Source organism: Equus przewalskii, chromosome 14 (assembly GCF_037783145.1).
Source record: "Equus przewalskii isolate Varuska chromosome 14, EquPr2, whole genome shotgun sequence".
In the NCBI taxonomy this organism is placed as follows: domain Eukaryota; kingdom Metazoa; phylum Chordata; class Mammalia; order Perissodactyla; family Equidae; genus Equus; species Equus przewalskii.
Genome location: NC_091844.1, coordinates 69,662,052 through 69,677,914, shown reverse-complemented (window position 1 = coordinate 69,677,914; position 15,863 = coordinate 69,662,052). Strand labels below are relative to the sequence as shown.

At 44.7% G+C, this 15,863-nt stretch overlaps 1 protein-coding gene across 2 annotated transcripts in view; it reads right to left on the bottom strand.

The window, feature by feature from the left end:
* Positions 1 to 1,590: 1,590 nt before the first annotated feature.
* The window catches only part of KIF3C (kinesin family member 3C), a 35,834-nt gene continuing 21,561 nt past the window's right edge, over positions 1,591 to 15,863 (bottom strand). The window contains exons 5-8 of one of the 2 annotated variants that reach the window (XM_008513058.2): positions 15,287 to 15,403; positions 4,643 to 4,748; positions 4,301 to 4,473; positions 1,591 to 4,061 (exon numbers count right to left, since the gene is read on the bottom strand). In XM_008513058.2, the coding sequence (XP_008511280.2) occupies positions 3,968 to 4,061; positions 4,301 to 4,473; positions 4,643 to 4,748; positions 15,287 to 15,403 (490 nt within the window). In that variant the 3' untranslated portion in view covers positions 1,591 to 3,967. Of the gene's footprint in view, positions 4,062 to 4,300; positions 4,474 to 4,642; positions 4,752 to 15,286; positions 15,404 to 15,863 lie in introns of both variants that reach the window. The other variant, XM_008513057.2, reaches the window with a different exon arrangement.

Here is a 15,863-nt window from a genome sequence, read left to right as displayed (position 1 = left end):
ATCACATTCCCATCAATTTGGCATTGGGACTGGGATTCTAAGTCTCCCAAGATCACTGGACCGTGTAAACAGAGAGCTGCTGGCAGACGTGTTTCCTACATCACGAAGTGGAGCAGCTGAGGAAAGAGCACGCATCCCACACAGGAAGAATTGTGAGAAACAGAGAGGGTCTCTGTGGTGTTCGAGTCCCCAGCACCAGGTCCTTCCAGAGCCCTGGCTCTGTCCTTGCCCTTGGGGTCGACTGCACGCTTCTGGGTCCTTACTTCCCTCAGGCCAGCTTAATGGAAACTTCAGTAGTGGCCAGGGATTCTAACTAACACCCACCCCCTCCCCAGCCCTGGGCATCTGAAAACAGAAAGAAGTGACTCTGTGGAGCTCAGGAGCCAAGTCTTGGAGGAAGAAGTGAAACATGGCAGTTGCCTTATCTGCAAACAGTCAACAATGGACCCTGCCAAGGGTGAGCCCCTACCCTCTGGCCAATTTGTGGAGTTCTACCCATCCCAGCCACACGAGACCCCCTGCCAATGGGAGGAATGGTGGTTTTAAAATAGGCCCCCCAGGTTGTGGGTCTGGAGATTTGGTTGTATTTTCAACCACTCTGCCCTTCTGCCCCTGGCTTTCTCCTATCAGTTCTCCTGAGATACAAATGGGCTAAAGGTAGCGTAGCCCAGAGAAAAGAAATATGGACTTTAGAGTCTGGAAGTCCAGCTTCATCACTAACCACACATCTTTACCTAAGTTAATTAATTTCCCTAAATCTCATCTGTAAACCAGTGACAATAATTCTCACCAGGGAGGATTAAATGAGTGTTTGTGTCTAAGTTTCCTAACACACCTGGCAAACCCCTCTCAAACAGCAGAGCTCTCCAGCCCTGCCAGAACTCAGGGCCACAGCCTAGCGCAGAGGCAGGGAGCTCCTCCAAAATCATCAGTGCCCAAAGACGGGCTCACTGCCATGCCTTGTGCACCAGGCCAACCATGGTGCTCCCCTGGAGTCAGGGGCTTTGTGTTTGTTTGTTTAGCAGCAATTACTTTTCATTTCCTGTAAGACCTCCGTGCTACAGGGAGCCAACAGCTAGAACCCAGAGGGAGGGAAAGAGGCTCCGGGACCAGAGGATAAGGGGAAGCCAGTCTTTTATTTTAATTCAGCACCCACCGTGTGCCAGGCACGTCTATGTGCTTTACACACCATTATTTCCTGCTTTAGTCTCTCTCCTGATAAATGGAAGAGCAAACAGGGCGGAGCTGCCAAATGATATTGACAGCTGATCTGGACAGCATCTAGGCCATTCTGAAATTTGCTAATAGCTCAAATTAACTGGGTGGGGAGCCCTCGCCTAGGACTCAAGCAGCTGCTGCCATAGCTCTGGCACAGACTTCACACTGGAGCCTGGGCCCTCCCCTCAGCCCTCCCGGGCAGATGGATCCCCTTTTATTAAGCAGTCAGTTCTTTTCCAGGTGGTGATAACTGCAGCTGAGCTCCATGTCCTCCTGAACCCCTCTTGGAAAAACAAGGAGGCGAGAAGGGAGAAAATGAAAAAGGGAGTGAAAGTAGGAAGAAACAAAGGGAAGAGAAGGCAGGCACCCAACTCTGTCCGATACTCATTCCTTTATTGTCGACTGTGTTAATTTGAACAGGGCTGGGGCCTGCAGGTTGCTGGCAGCACTGAGCTGCAGGTGCATTTCAGCTCAACAGAGAGGCCTCATCCTAAGCCAAGGAGACAGAGGGTAATGTTATATATATATATTTATATATTACATATGTCCTGTATAGTCATATGTATAGAGTGACAAGAATGGGCCACTGCATTGTTAACTGTCGTCCTAAATAAAGACCATAGCCACAGACATGGAAATTTGGTCCTAATCAAGGCCCTTACTTTGTCAATCAAAGGTTTGATACATCAAAAGGAAAAGAGAGAGAGAGAGACAGAAACTGAGATCCAGCCACCCCGGTGGCCCTGTTCCCAGCATATCTTACGCTGAGTGTAGAGTGTCTTCTGTGGAGGTACACACACACACACAAACACACACACACACACACACATACACACGTACACAAAACCGCAGGCAGGAGCTCCTCCTCCGACCACACCTTGGGCCCAGCCCTCAGACTGGGGGTGGTGAAGTTGGGTATCTTGTGCTATAAGACTGTGGGGGTTGAGTGACCAGACAATGCAGAGTCCCAGTGATGAATGCGGGTGACATGTACTGCTGCATCCACAAACGAGAAAGAGGTCAGTGGGGGAGGCTGCTTGACGCAGGCCCAGAGGTGCCCCTGTGCCCAGGCCACCTGGGGGATTTCTATACACAACTCCTGTCTCAGCCACAGCTGAATCCTGAGTCTCAAATAATCTCTTGGGCTCTGAGGAAAATGTTATCTCCTCGATGGACAGGAGCAAATGGCAACTGAGTTGCCCAACCACGTAGTCCAGTAATTACAGCAGAAACGACAGCATCATTGAGTTGAACCAAACCAGAGCTTGGTCCTTAGAGCAGAACTTGACCAGTGCAAGAAGAGTTCATTTCCTGATGGAAAGAGAATAACCAGGTGATCAGGTCCACTGCCCCCTCCCACACACCAAATTTCAGGCAGATCTGTCAGTTTCATGCCTTTACCCCAATGACTAAACTTCTCATATGCTAGGAACTGGAGATCCCACTATTACCGCCTTTTGAAATCCTAAACCACATGTTTTCTTTCTTGATTACCTCTTTACCCCTCTACCAAAATAAACACTTAAAAAGTAAGTCAATGAAAACTAATCTCTCTCTCTCTCTCTTTTTTTTTGGTAGAAATTTACTTATCACGTGAGATACCTGGAGACATCTTGGGATGTCACAAAGGCAGGTGAGGGGTACTTGCCTAGGGACCAATTTGCACAATGTTGAAGAAAGGGTCAGATTTCAACAAGATAGTGCCCAACAAACGTGATGCAGAAACAGCGGTAATGGGCAAAGTTGAAAGATTATGCCTGAGTCGCCGTCTCCTGTGCTAAATGAGGGGAAAAGCAACAGATTCAGATCCCTTGTTTAGCCAGGGGGAGAATGGCATCGATCTCTCCCACTATGAACTGGGATCCAGCAGCTGCAGGGAAAATGATCAAAGCAGGAAGGAGCAGCATCTTGAAAGTGGGGAGTTGGCTTGACCGCTTGTCGACTAAAGTTACCTCTCAGAGGGGACAGAAACAAAGGGACCCAGAAGAGGGACTTCCCCTGATGACTGTCCACGTTGTCTCCATTATTGTTCCATTTCCTGCAGGTCCCCAGGAGGCAGCAACTGGTTGGTTCACAATTCCTATCCAAGGACTGGGAAGGTGGGCAGGAAGCAGAGTTTGGGAAGCCATGAGTTCTTGCCAAAGCTGAAGAGCATGGGCTGTGTTGGTGAGGTCTTTTAAGTCCTTGAAAAGGAGCCCGAGAAGCCAAAAGAGGTTGTCTGAGGCCCAGAAAGTGGAGAGCGGGGCTCTCTCTGCTGGGAGCACTGTCACGATGTCTCTTGTCCTCAGGGGACACTAGCATTTTTCTAGTTCCAGAAGTGGTTAGGAGCGGCTCTCCTTCGGCATAGGAGGAGATGGAAATTATGCAGTGAGACAGGTAGAAAAAGCACTCTCTTCTCAGGCACTGGCCACCTTCCCTTCTTGGGGCAGCTGACGGGGAGGAGCTTGAGGTCTGACTTGGGGGAGAGGGGTCTAAAGTCAGAAGAAAAGGAGGCTATGCAGTGACCACGGCAGGCTCAGGTGAGGGCATCTCTCCCACACTAACTGAGCTCCACGAATAAATAACATTAATTAAATAAAGGAGGCTAAGAAGAGCAGGCAGAGGCACGGTCCGCCAGATTCTCACCCCCTCACACATATGCACACGCACATGCACACACACACACGCACACTGAGCGGCAGGGGAGATGATCCAGGGTTGGCTGCCCCATCCCAGGAGTCTGTCAGATGGGCAGCCTGACTGAAGGTTGTCACTCGTGGTCTAGCACTGTCGTGGGGCGCAGAGCAGCGGAGGCCAGCGAGGCATGTGTGGTGGAGGGCGGAGGCTGCTGAGGACTCTGGCACCTGCAGGGGGTAGGGATAAGGTGGGTGAATGGGGAGGTTGGGGAAGTGCAAAAAACAGAAAAGTGAGGACTTCCTTTTCCCTTATCCTGTTGCTGTAGGAACTCCTCCCCCACAGCCCCAGTCATCACCCTCCCTTCATGCCCTTTGGGTACGACCAAAACCCTCTTCATCCTCAACCAGGCCACGTGGTTTCCATGCCTCCTGAGTCCACTGTCTACCCTGACCAAGGTGGTACTAACCAGGACCTGGACTTTCGGACTTTAGATGTAGAAGGTCTTTCCAGAAAGCTGTCCAATCGCATGAGCCTCTCCATGTGTAGTGCACGGGGGTCTTGTTCTTGGTCATGAGAAAATTCCATCTCAAAGACAGCCGGAGGGGACACATCCAACTCCAGAAACATTATGTTTTCAGCCTGTGGTGGGAATATCAGGCCAGACATGATGACTTTATCTTCTAGGCACTCAGTAAATACCAGGTGTAGCAAGATGAGGAGGTACGTAGAGGAAGAAGAGGCTATGAGCATCACCTCCCTTGGGCTCTCTCTCCCCTCCCCTCCCCCCTTCTACTTCCCAGCTCCTTACCCTGTATCTGGGGTGGGACCCCATGGCCATGGCAACCCGAGCATACTGGCTGATGGGCCTCTTGTAGCCCACTGCAGACGTTGGCCGCTTCTTCATTTGGCTGCTACTGCTGAACGGAAGAGGCTATATTAGAATGAATTTCCTTTGAACACAAAGGAAAAGTGATAACATGAGGAATTAAGTATCATTCAGGTAGCCGGGAGGGCCTGCAGACCACAGGTTCTGGAGTTTTCTTCTCTTTGCTGTAATACAACCTGACGACTAAAACTAGTATAACACAAGGAGGCACATATTTCCTCATTCTTGTTGCTTCAATTTTTTTCCACAATAAAAAGATTTGACCGAGGGCTGAGATGAAGAAAGTCAGTCCAATCTTATTTTAGCTTTCAGATTCATATACTGATTTCACACACTACACAAAACCATTGGTAATCTGTGGTTCTGCTTTTCATTTTCCTTCATAGGAGTTGGCACAATAAAATGATTAAAAACTCAGACTTGAAACCTAAGGGTCCCCAAATAGTCAAAACAGTCTTGAAAAAGTACAGAATTAGAGGACTCACATTTCCAGTTTCAAAACTTATCACAAAGCTACAATAATCAAGGCTGTATGGTTCTAGCATAAAAACAGACATATAGATCAATGGAATAGAATTGAGAGTCTAGAGATAAACCCTTATATTCACAATCAATTGATTTTCTATAAGGGTACCAAGACCATTCAATGAGGAATGAATAGTCTCTTCAACAAATCCTACTGGGACAACCGGATGTCTACAGGCAAAAAAATGAAGTTGGACTCTCACCCTGCATCCTATATAAAATTAACTCAAAATGAATCATGGACTTAAATGTAAGAGCTAAAACTATAAAACTTTTAGAATAAAACATAGGGGTAAATGTTCAGGACCTTAGATTAGACAATGGTTTCTTACATATGACATTAAAAGCTCAAGCAGACAAAGAAAAAATAAATAGGACTTCATGGAAATTAAAAACTTCTGTGTTACAGAAGACGTAATAAAGAAAGTGAAAAGACAATCTAAAAAACGGGAGAAGCTATTTTCAAATCATATGTGTGATATGGGACTTGTATCCAGAATATATAAATAACTCGTACAAAACAATAAAAAGACAAACGACCCAATTTTAAAATGGACAAAGCATCTGAACAGGCATTTCTCCAAAGAAAACATACAAATGGCCAAGAAGCACATGAAAAGATGTTCGACATTATTAGTCATCATGGAAAATGCAAATAAAAGCCACACTGAGGGGCTGGCCCTGTGGCCGAATGGCTAAGTTCGTGTGCTCCACTTCGGCAGCCCAGAGTTTCACCAGTTTGGATCCGGGCGCAGACCTAGCACCCATCATCAAGCCATGATGAGGTGGCATCCCACACAGCAGAACCAGAAGGACCTTCAACTAGAATATACAACTATGTATTGGGGAGTTTTGGGGAGAAGAAGAAGAAGAAAAAAAAGATTGGCAACAGATGTTAGGTCAGGGCCAATCTTTAAAAAAAAATCCACAAAGAGATACCACCGCACACTCACTAAGATGAATATAACCTAAGAAGACAGATAACACCACATGTTGGTGAGGATAGAGGGAAATTGGAACCTTTATATATTGTTGGTGGGAAGGTAAAATGGTGCAGCCACTTTGGAAACAATTTGGCAGTTCTTCAAAAAGTTTTTAACATAGAGTTACAATATAACCCAGCACTTCCGCTACTCGATACATAGTCAAGAGAATTGAAAACATATGCCTGCACAAAAACCTGTATGTCAATGTTCATAGCAGCATTATTCATAATAGCCAAAAAGCAGAAATACAGTCATCCCTCAGTATCCGTAGGGGATTGGTTGCAGGACCCCCTGTCCCTCCGCCTTTGTGGATACCAAAACCCAAGAATGCTCAAGTCCCTTAGCTGGCCCTCCATATCCACAGATGGGGAACCCGCGGATACAGGACCTGCAGATATGGAGGGCTGACTGTAACCCAAATGTCCATCAACTGATGAATAAACAAACAAAATGTGGTATATCCATAAAGTGGAATATTATTCAGCAATAAAAAGGAATGAAGTACTGATACATGCTACGACAAGGACGAAACCTGAAAACATTTTGCTAAGCAAAAGAAGCTAGACACAAAGACCATATATTGTATGATTCCCTTTATATGAAATATCTGGAATAGGCAAATTCATAGAGACAAAAAGTAGATTAGTGGTTGCCAGGGCTGGGGACATTGGGAAGAATGGGGAGTGACTGCCAATAGGTTAGGGGTTTCTTTTCAGAGTGATGAAAATGTTCTGGAATTAGATAGTGGTGATGGTTATATAACCCTGTGACCATGCTAAAACCCACTACACATTTTAAAATGGTGACTTTTATACGTGAACTACATCTCCATAAACTTGTCATTTAAAAAACAAACAAAATAAAACTCAGGGTTGGCTTTTCAAAAGTACATATTCTTTTTTCTTTTCTTTTCCTTTTTTTTTGGTGAGGAAGGTTGTCGGTGAGCTAACATTTGTGCCAATCTTCCTCTATTTTGTACGTAGGATGCCACCGCAGCATGGCCTGATGTGTGGTGTGTAGGTCTGAGCCCAGGATCCAAGCCTGCGAACCCTGGGCCACAGAACCAGAGTGTGTGAATTTAACCACTATGCCACCAGGCCAGACCCAAAGTGTCTATTTTTTAACCCAAATTCTCGCTCCTAGGAATTTTCCTAAGGAAGTAATTAGAGAGAGAGACAAAAATTTACATGCAGGGATGTTTGCTGCAATATTATTCACAACTGTAAAAAATTAGAAACAAACCAAACGTGCATTGATAGGGACCACTGAAATCATTATTCAGCCACGTGAAGGAATATGATGTAGTCATTAAAATCATGTGTGGCTCTATGTAGACATGAAAAGATTTCCACGATATATTAAATTAAAAAGCAAATAAAAAGATGAGGTTTTTTTTCTTGTTTTTAAAGAAATCTGTGTGTACATTTGTGCATACATGTGCATAGCTTAGAAAAAAGTCTGGATATTCTACAAAACGTTAATAGTTATTGTGTTTGAATGGTGTGATTTTAGGTGATTTTTATTATCTTTACGTCTTTCTGCAATATCTGAATGTTTTTACTATGAATATGTATAACTTTATATCTAATGAATTATTTCAAAAATTCAGAAAAGTATAGAAAATAATATATACCTGTATGCCTACCATCCAGTTTTGTCAAAACTGAACATTTTGTTATATAACATTGTGTTAACACCAAACCTTTTTTTTTTTGAGGAAGATCAGCCCTGAGCTAACATCTGCTGCCAATCCTCCTCTTTTTGCTGAGGAAGACTGACCCTGAGCTAACATTCGTGCCCATCTTCCTCTACTTTATGTGTGGGGTGCCTGCCACAGCATGGCTTGATGAGTGGTGCCATGTCCAAACCCTGGGCCGCTGAAGCAGAACGTGTGAACTTAACCGCCGCGCCACCAGGCCGGCCCCCAAATCTTTTTTTAAGAAATAAAACACAGGGCTGGCCCCGGGGCCGAGTGGGTAAGTTTGCGTGCTCTGCTGCAGGCGGCCCAGAGGTTCATTGGTTCTAATCCTGGGTGCGGACATGGCACGGCTCATCAAACCACACTGAGGCAGCGTCCCACATGCCACAACTAGAAGGACCCACAACGAAGAATATACAACTATGTACCGGGGGGGGGGGGGGGGCTTTGGGGAGAAAAAAAATAAAATCTTAAAAAAAAAAAAAGAAATAAAACACAGACAGTTTTTTAAGACACCCATCTCTTTCCCATCCAAGTCAATCACTCTCTTGAGTTTGGTGCTTACTAATGTCATGCATGTTTTTATACTTATTTATATATGTGGGTATTTATAAACATAATATATATAGTATTTGCATGCCTATTTCTAAATTTTAAACTGTATGGTGTACTTACTGCCCTTTTTTTGTGTTCAACACACATGTTTTTCAGATTTATCCATGTGGCTCTAGGTTATATTATTAAAGTTTAACTATATTGAGTATTTTAAAGTTTCAATATAGCATTTTATATATATATATGTTTCATATGTATTGTTTTGTTGATGGACATCTAGGTTGATTCCCTTTTTTCCTCTCTCTATTAACACACTGCTGTTGTGAACATTTCTGTACAGGTATCTTCAAGTACATATTCAACAGTCTCCCTGGGGTATACACCCAGGAACGGAATGTTTGTGTTGGAGGGTGTGTTCATTTCCAACTTTACAGGATATTGCCAAATTGCTTTTCTAAGTGGTTATACCTAGGAAAGTTTCCATTGCTCTACATCCTAGCCAACTCATAGTATGTCAGACTTTTTACTTTCAGCAATTTGATGAGTGTGATGTATCACTTTTATTATTCAAAACAAACAAAAAAGATAGGAATGAAAACAAGAAAGTTATTTCCATTAAAAAAAAAAATACAGGTTTTGGAGTAAGACAGACGGGAGTTTGAATGCTGGCTCCACCCCTCAGAGCTCTGTTAGGTCAGGAAGTGGTTTAACATCTCTGAGCTTTAGCAACCTCATCCCTGTCCCACAGAACTGCTGAGATGAAACAAGATAAGCACTCAACACAGGGCCCCGCAAGAGCTCGACGGGTGGCAGCGGTGATGATGGTTTATCCTCAGTTCCACACGTCAAGCAGGGATACAAATAAGCAATGAAAAAAGCCAAAAGGCAGAGACAAGACAGAAGATGAGAAGAAACCAGCCGAGTAATTCACAGATAGGACATTCTGTCCTTGAAGAGGAGAACAAGGCGTGAGGAGCCACCAGAACAGTGCCTGCCTTCTGCAGTGGAGAGTACTGAGAAATAACATTCTCACGGTTCGTTCTATCAGGGTATAAAAGAGTGCAGGATTCCACATGGGGGTCCCTGCTGACCCTTCTTGATAGATGAAAGCAAGGAAGGAGGAGGCTGTGGAAACCCCAGCTCGCTCTGCAGCTGCATAGCCTCCGGCAGGCGGGGAGGCTGTGTGCAGGGAGAGTGGCAGCATCGGTCACAGCTCTTAGAAGGGAGGGGGAAAATTAGTAAAATAACATTTTATCATTTATAAGGTGCATCTATGCACCCCATCTGAGCTTTACAACAACCTCTCGAAGTGTAGACAGGGCAGACAAGGAGATGGAGGCTCAGAGAAGCCAAGTGCCTTTCTGTCCAAGGTCATACAATTAGGAACAGACTCAGAATTGGGCCTTCCCAAATACTCTTTTTATGATGCTGCACTGTCTTTCAGGAGTACACATGGAACAGTCTGGCACTGAAGTGCGCCTTGAAGGCTGCGGGCTCTGGGAACAGGACAGAAGGACAGGGCTGAGCGAGCAGGGCAGTGGATCAGTGTGAATTGGCAGCCTGACCCAATAAAGATGCCAGGGCTCTTCTGGGTAGCATGTGGGAAGAAGGGGCTGGGGGAGGGGAGTCTATAATTGGGACACCAAACTTCCCATCTACTCCCTCTTCTGCCCCAGGCCTACTTTCCATGATTGATCCCTTTGTAAGAAGCAGGTGGTGAGCGACAGCCCAAAGCGGAGGCCTGGCTCTGTGTGGATCTACTCATCCCAACAGAGACCCACAACAGTTATCACGTGTTTAGTAGATCCTAAGAGTTCTCCTAGGATCCTCCCTCCATAGGGCTCTTAGCACATTTTTTCCCCGTAATACTAAAAAGTCATCTCAGCTCCATCTCAGGGGCTGACTCCATTCTCATCACCAGCTTTGTCTGATCATCCCCTTTCCTCTCCTGTTCTGAGAACAGGCACCAACATCAGAGGGTGTGTTTTCCTTCCAAGGTCCTTCATAAGCAACTGCCACAGTAAACCTGACTTTCCTCCACGATCTGGTCCTCTGTGCCTGCAGGGCAGCTGTCCACCTGGCAGCATTCCCCAGCAGGTCTAAGCTCTCACTCCTCCCGTGCCCCTTCGCCCTGCCCCACACCCCACACCCCACCTGGGAAGGCCGAAACTTCTCCCCGTTTCAGACTCTCTTCACTTGTCACAGGCCTGGGACTAAATCTGGGACTCAACCCAGAGCTGAGAATGCTCTCACTGAGGTAAACTTTGCCTCTGTAACAAAACCAGTTTAAGGTTCTATCCTGATTCTATTGAGAGCCAGGAATGCTCTCTCTCTAAACTCGGAGGCAGCCTGAATAAAAAATCAAAATCTAAAACAAAAGCAACAAACCAAACAGCCCTTCTATGGCACTTCTAAGGGATGAAGGCAAACTGGTTTCTCTGGAGTCCCTGTAATTAGGATATTGGCATATTGGTATGATTGCCACCATTTATGGATCATCTCCCCTGGGCCAGGTACCGGCCTGAAGCCTCCCACAACCGTCTCATTTCAACCTCAACAATCCTGCAGGGCACATTTACTATCTCAACTTTATAGGTGAAGAAACTTAGGTTCAGAGAGGTTAAAAAGCCTTCTCAAGGCCACAAGAAAGAGGCAGAGTAGGGACTAGAAATCAGAATGTTCTAAATCCAAAGGCCAGTCTCTTTCTACTACTGCACCACCATGCCTTTGAAAAGAATCTAGCGTGGCTGGGCTGTGAAGGTCCGAGGGCTAAAGTTACAAGCAGAATTTGTGAACTGTAAACCATGGACCATAGACATTGCCAAATACCCAACCCTTAGAAGACAGTTTTGTATAAACACAATTAAAAATAAATTTAATTATAAGAAACTAAAAATAAAAGGTCACACTTGTAAAATAGTTATTGCTAGAGCTGGCTGCAAAAATGTTTTTTCAAACTAACTTTAATACAAAATCATTCGTGATTGTGGAAGGTGCCTCACCTGAAGTTATTGCGTGTCAACTGGCGGTGGCATAGAGAGAGTAGATGGAGAAAAAAGATAAAGGGGTAGGCTTCCAAAATAAGTCCATATGGGTGTGTTTCAAGAGTTGCCTGACAATAACTCTTTGTTTTAGGGAGAGACAAGGGGAGGAGTGTGGGGGTAGATACTAGAGGAGGAGAAGGGAAAACGTTCTCCCAACAGAAGCTTTCTAAAGGGACAGCATGACTTTGGGTAATTGCTTTCCTACAATGCTTTTTCCCTCTCCCTTTGAGCAGCCGTCAGTGTTCTCCTCCCCAGAATACCACAGGCCAAAGTAAGACAAAATATTCCACACTTGAATTGAGCAAATGGAACAATGCCCTGATTATTTAAACATGCTTTGGGAGGAAAGAGTTTTTCAGCCCTGATTAAATTATGCGGCAGATAGTGGGACCCAATGCTCCCTTTCCTCATGGGAGGCAGCCTGTTGCACAGCCTCAGACCCCACGGCTCCCTGAAATGGGGAAAGCTGTGGTCAAGGGCCTTCCCACCCTCAATCTTCCACTGTGAAATGAGGGGCTTGGGGCAGATGAGCTGGGAGGTCCAGGCCAGCGACTCTTGCACCACCATGCTAGCCTGAGGCTCTCTGTGCTGAGTCAGAGTCACAACTGGGATTCTAATTATGAGGGAATTGTTTCTACTTTATTTTAAGCACCAATTGCTGCTAAAAAAATTTTTTTAAAGTTAAAAAAATTTGTTTCATAGAAAAACTTCCTAGATCTATTTTTCTTTTATATTTTTGTGATTTTATTTTAAAGTTCTGAGCTAAATATTACTTATTAGTTATCAGATACAACAAAATGGACAGTGATATTAAAAAAAGAAAAAAACTTATAGCAGTAGTTCAGAATCGCATATAGTTGATTACCCAGTATTTATTAATAATCTTTTTGAAGTAATTCATTTATTGAAGTTTTTTCTTAGAGAAGTCTATAATATGTGTTTATATAATTTGTATTTAAATATAGTAGAGAACACTGGTATGTCATAATTGCCTTAATACCTTTTATCCTTACCCAGATATATTTTGATATTTTCTATATGAAATATATACTCTGTATGTATTCCAAGCAGGTACACTCATATTCTGCATAAAATAGCATGGCTAAGTTGTGAATATACTTAACCATAATTTTGAAAAAGCTCGTGAATATATTTATATCTTTATATTTTTAATATAAACTTTTTAGGGAACGCAGTCCAACTGGGATCCAGTTAGAAGCGCCACTAACATAGCCCTGCAAATGCAGGCTGGGAGCAACTCTGCAGATTTCTGTCAAAGGGGTATGTATGGTCGGGACTGACTCTTGCCAAAGAGTTATGGAAGAGAAAGCACTACAGAGTAAGCTAAAGCCAGACGCTTTCAAGGAATGATCAGAGTTTTCAGGCTTTCCCAATGGCAAAGAAAACACTGATTCCTTCTCTCTTTGCATTACTTTCCTCCAGCAAGAAGGATGGTGGAGGGAATCAGAAGAGAGAGGAAAAGTGGGGAAAGAACATCACAAGGAACTAGCCCCACTGTGTCCAGCTCAGAACCGTAGCCAGGTGCCTTTGAAGCAGAAGAGAGGGATAAGAGACGATGGGCTGGGAAGGGCAACACTTAAACAGTAAAGACACAGATCCATACTTTGGAGGACTTCTTTCTTTTTAAAAGTCATTACCGGTATCTACTTTAAAAATTATTTAAAGTGTGCTATTTTAAGATAGCTGTTTTAATTTTAAAAATCTGTCCGTGGTTTTTCATTGCATGCAAACCATTTTATTTTTGAAAAAAAAAAAAGTTATTTAAAAGTTATTTTAAAAGAAGAATGTAAACTTAAAGAAAAACAGAAAAAAAGATTGGAAATGCATAATCATTAAGCAGAAGGCTCATCTCAGCTTCAGGCAAACCACTCGCCATGCTTTGAAGTCTGGATCGTGTGCTTAGGCAGTCAAGTCGAAATTGCAGGAATAATGTTTTGAGAAATGAATAAACTCTGAAGCATGACACTGCAAAACTCAAATCAAGATCCTTTCTCATTTCCAGATTAAAGGAGACTAAAGACGTGTGACAATTAATGCAATGCATGATCTCAGATGGGAGGCACGGGGGAGAGGAAGGAAATTGCCACAAAGGACTGGCTAAAATTGAATTTTGCCTATATAATAGTATTGTGTCAATATAAAATTTCCTGAATTTTGATCATTGTACTGCGGCTATGTAAGAGAATGTTCTCCTTCTTAGGAAATACAGGTAAAGGGTCAGGATGTCTGCAACTTAAATGGTTGGAGGGGGTCGGGAATTAACACAGCAAGATGTAGCAAAAGATTATCAACCAGTGAATTTGGGTGAGGCACATACGGGAATTCTTTGTACTATTTTTGCAATCCTTATTTTTCAAAATAAGAAGTTTAAAAAGACTCATGCTAAAAAAAAATAATTAAAAAAAAAAAAAAAAGACTCATGCCTTCTCAGAGCCTCTCTCATCCCATCTCTACCCAATGTGAAGAAATTCCTGCACCTGCAAATTTCAGCTCAAGAACTTTTCTAAGCACGAAATAACCCTATAGAGCAGAAGCCTCATCAGCATCTCCCTCCAGCAGAGGGCACTGGAGATGTGGTTTTCAAGCTTGGCTTCCATGCAGAAGCACCTGGAAGCTTTGGGAAAAAAAATTAAGTCCTGGGATCCACCCGTGACCCTTTAAATCAGGCTCTCCGGAGCCAAACTCACAGGAGATTCTAGCTGTGGCCAGAGGGAGAAACTCTGCATCAGACGCTGTACTCTACTGTGGGTCTCTACCTAGACTGGAAAGGTGGATTTTAAGTCCAAAGCGACACCATTGAAAAGTCTTCTACTCATCAACCTATTTACAAACATGTGTAGTGTCACTGTGGGTAAGACCAGCCTTTCAGAAAGTCAACAGATTAAGTAAGCATTGACGCTCCAGTAAGAAGCTGTAGACCTCCACAGCTAGCTTCCCACCCCAGCTCTGGAGTCTCCTGCCCTACCTTGGCATTAATATTCCTAGGAGAGAGAGAGCAAAGAATCTCCAGGGAAGCCCACTGGTATCTGGCCTCCTAACTACCCATGGATACAGATTTTCAGTTAAGGCACAGTGGTCCAGCTGGATGAAGCAGTCCTTCCGCTGGGCTGGAACATCTGGGCTTATTCTTCACGGGAACCAGCAGAGGGAGCTGCACACCCAGCCAACGGACACACTGTACCTAAGGGCTAGGATGTGGAAACAGGTGGAAATGCTAACTCACGCAGCTGAGGGAGGCTGTAAAGATTGGATCACAACTCTGTCACTTCCTGATGTGATTACCTCTCTGTATTCTCCACTGGACACACTGGAGCTCACAGTTCTGGCTGTGTCGGATTTACCTTCTGTCTGCAGAGTCTTGCACAGTGCCCGACACACAGTAGCGCAAATATTTGTTTCTGGCTGTTTTTGGCACCCGAAAAATGAAGATTCACCAGACTGGCCAAATGTTAGTATTCCCTGGGATCGCCAAGAAGCTGAGATGCTCTTCCTTTCCTCCGGAGGCCTCTCATGGGGTATTCTCTGCATCCCAGGCCAATGAGACATTCTGTTTTTGTCAGAACACCCTTCCTTCACGAAGACGCCTCCCTTAGGTCCTCAGAAATCCATCCCCCATCTGCATCCTCCCACATCACCCCAGTCCACAAAAACCTCTGTCTCCCCACAGGCTCCTGGCCACCCTCAACTTGGGGTGGGCTCGCAAGTCGCTAGGCCCAGACAACTGAGAGGGACTCACACTCCGGCTGACACAAGTGGCTGGAACTTCCACTGCTCCTCTTCACAGTCCAGGAAAAGCCGGTTCATGATCTTGTTCTTCTCCTCAGGGGGGATGAAGTTCTCGATGATTAGGTACCTGGGATCAGGAAGGAGGCAGAGATGGGGATATGGGGAGGGAGAGACCGCATGGTGCATCTGAAGGCTGAAGGATTAGAAGTAAGGAGCAAAGAGGCAGACGGAAGAGAGGAGGTGGAAAAACCAGAAAGTTGGGGATCCCTATAGAAACAACAGAGCTTGAAAAACACTGCTTCTAATGCAAAGATTGTAGGCTCAGGGCCTTTGGGGTTACTTTTGGTTAGCACCCAGCATGCACTTTGGGGGGTTCATCAAATGCAGGCAGAGGAAAGGAAGAAGGAGGAAACAGCAGGTAGAAGAAGCTCCAGAACTTGGGCCTCTCCCTTGTCCCTTAGACTCATTCTATCCCTAAGACACACAGACTCATGGGTGAGTGGACAGGCAGAACCAGCCTTCAGGAAGGAGAGGAGCCCGTCAGGGAGAGGCCCAGAATGAGGGATGGCTGCAAGGATGCAGAATGG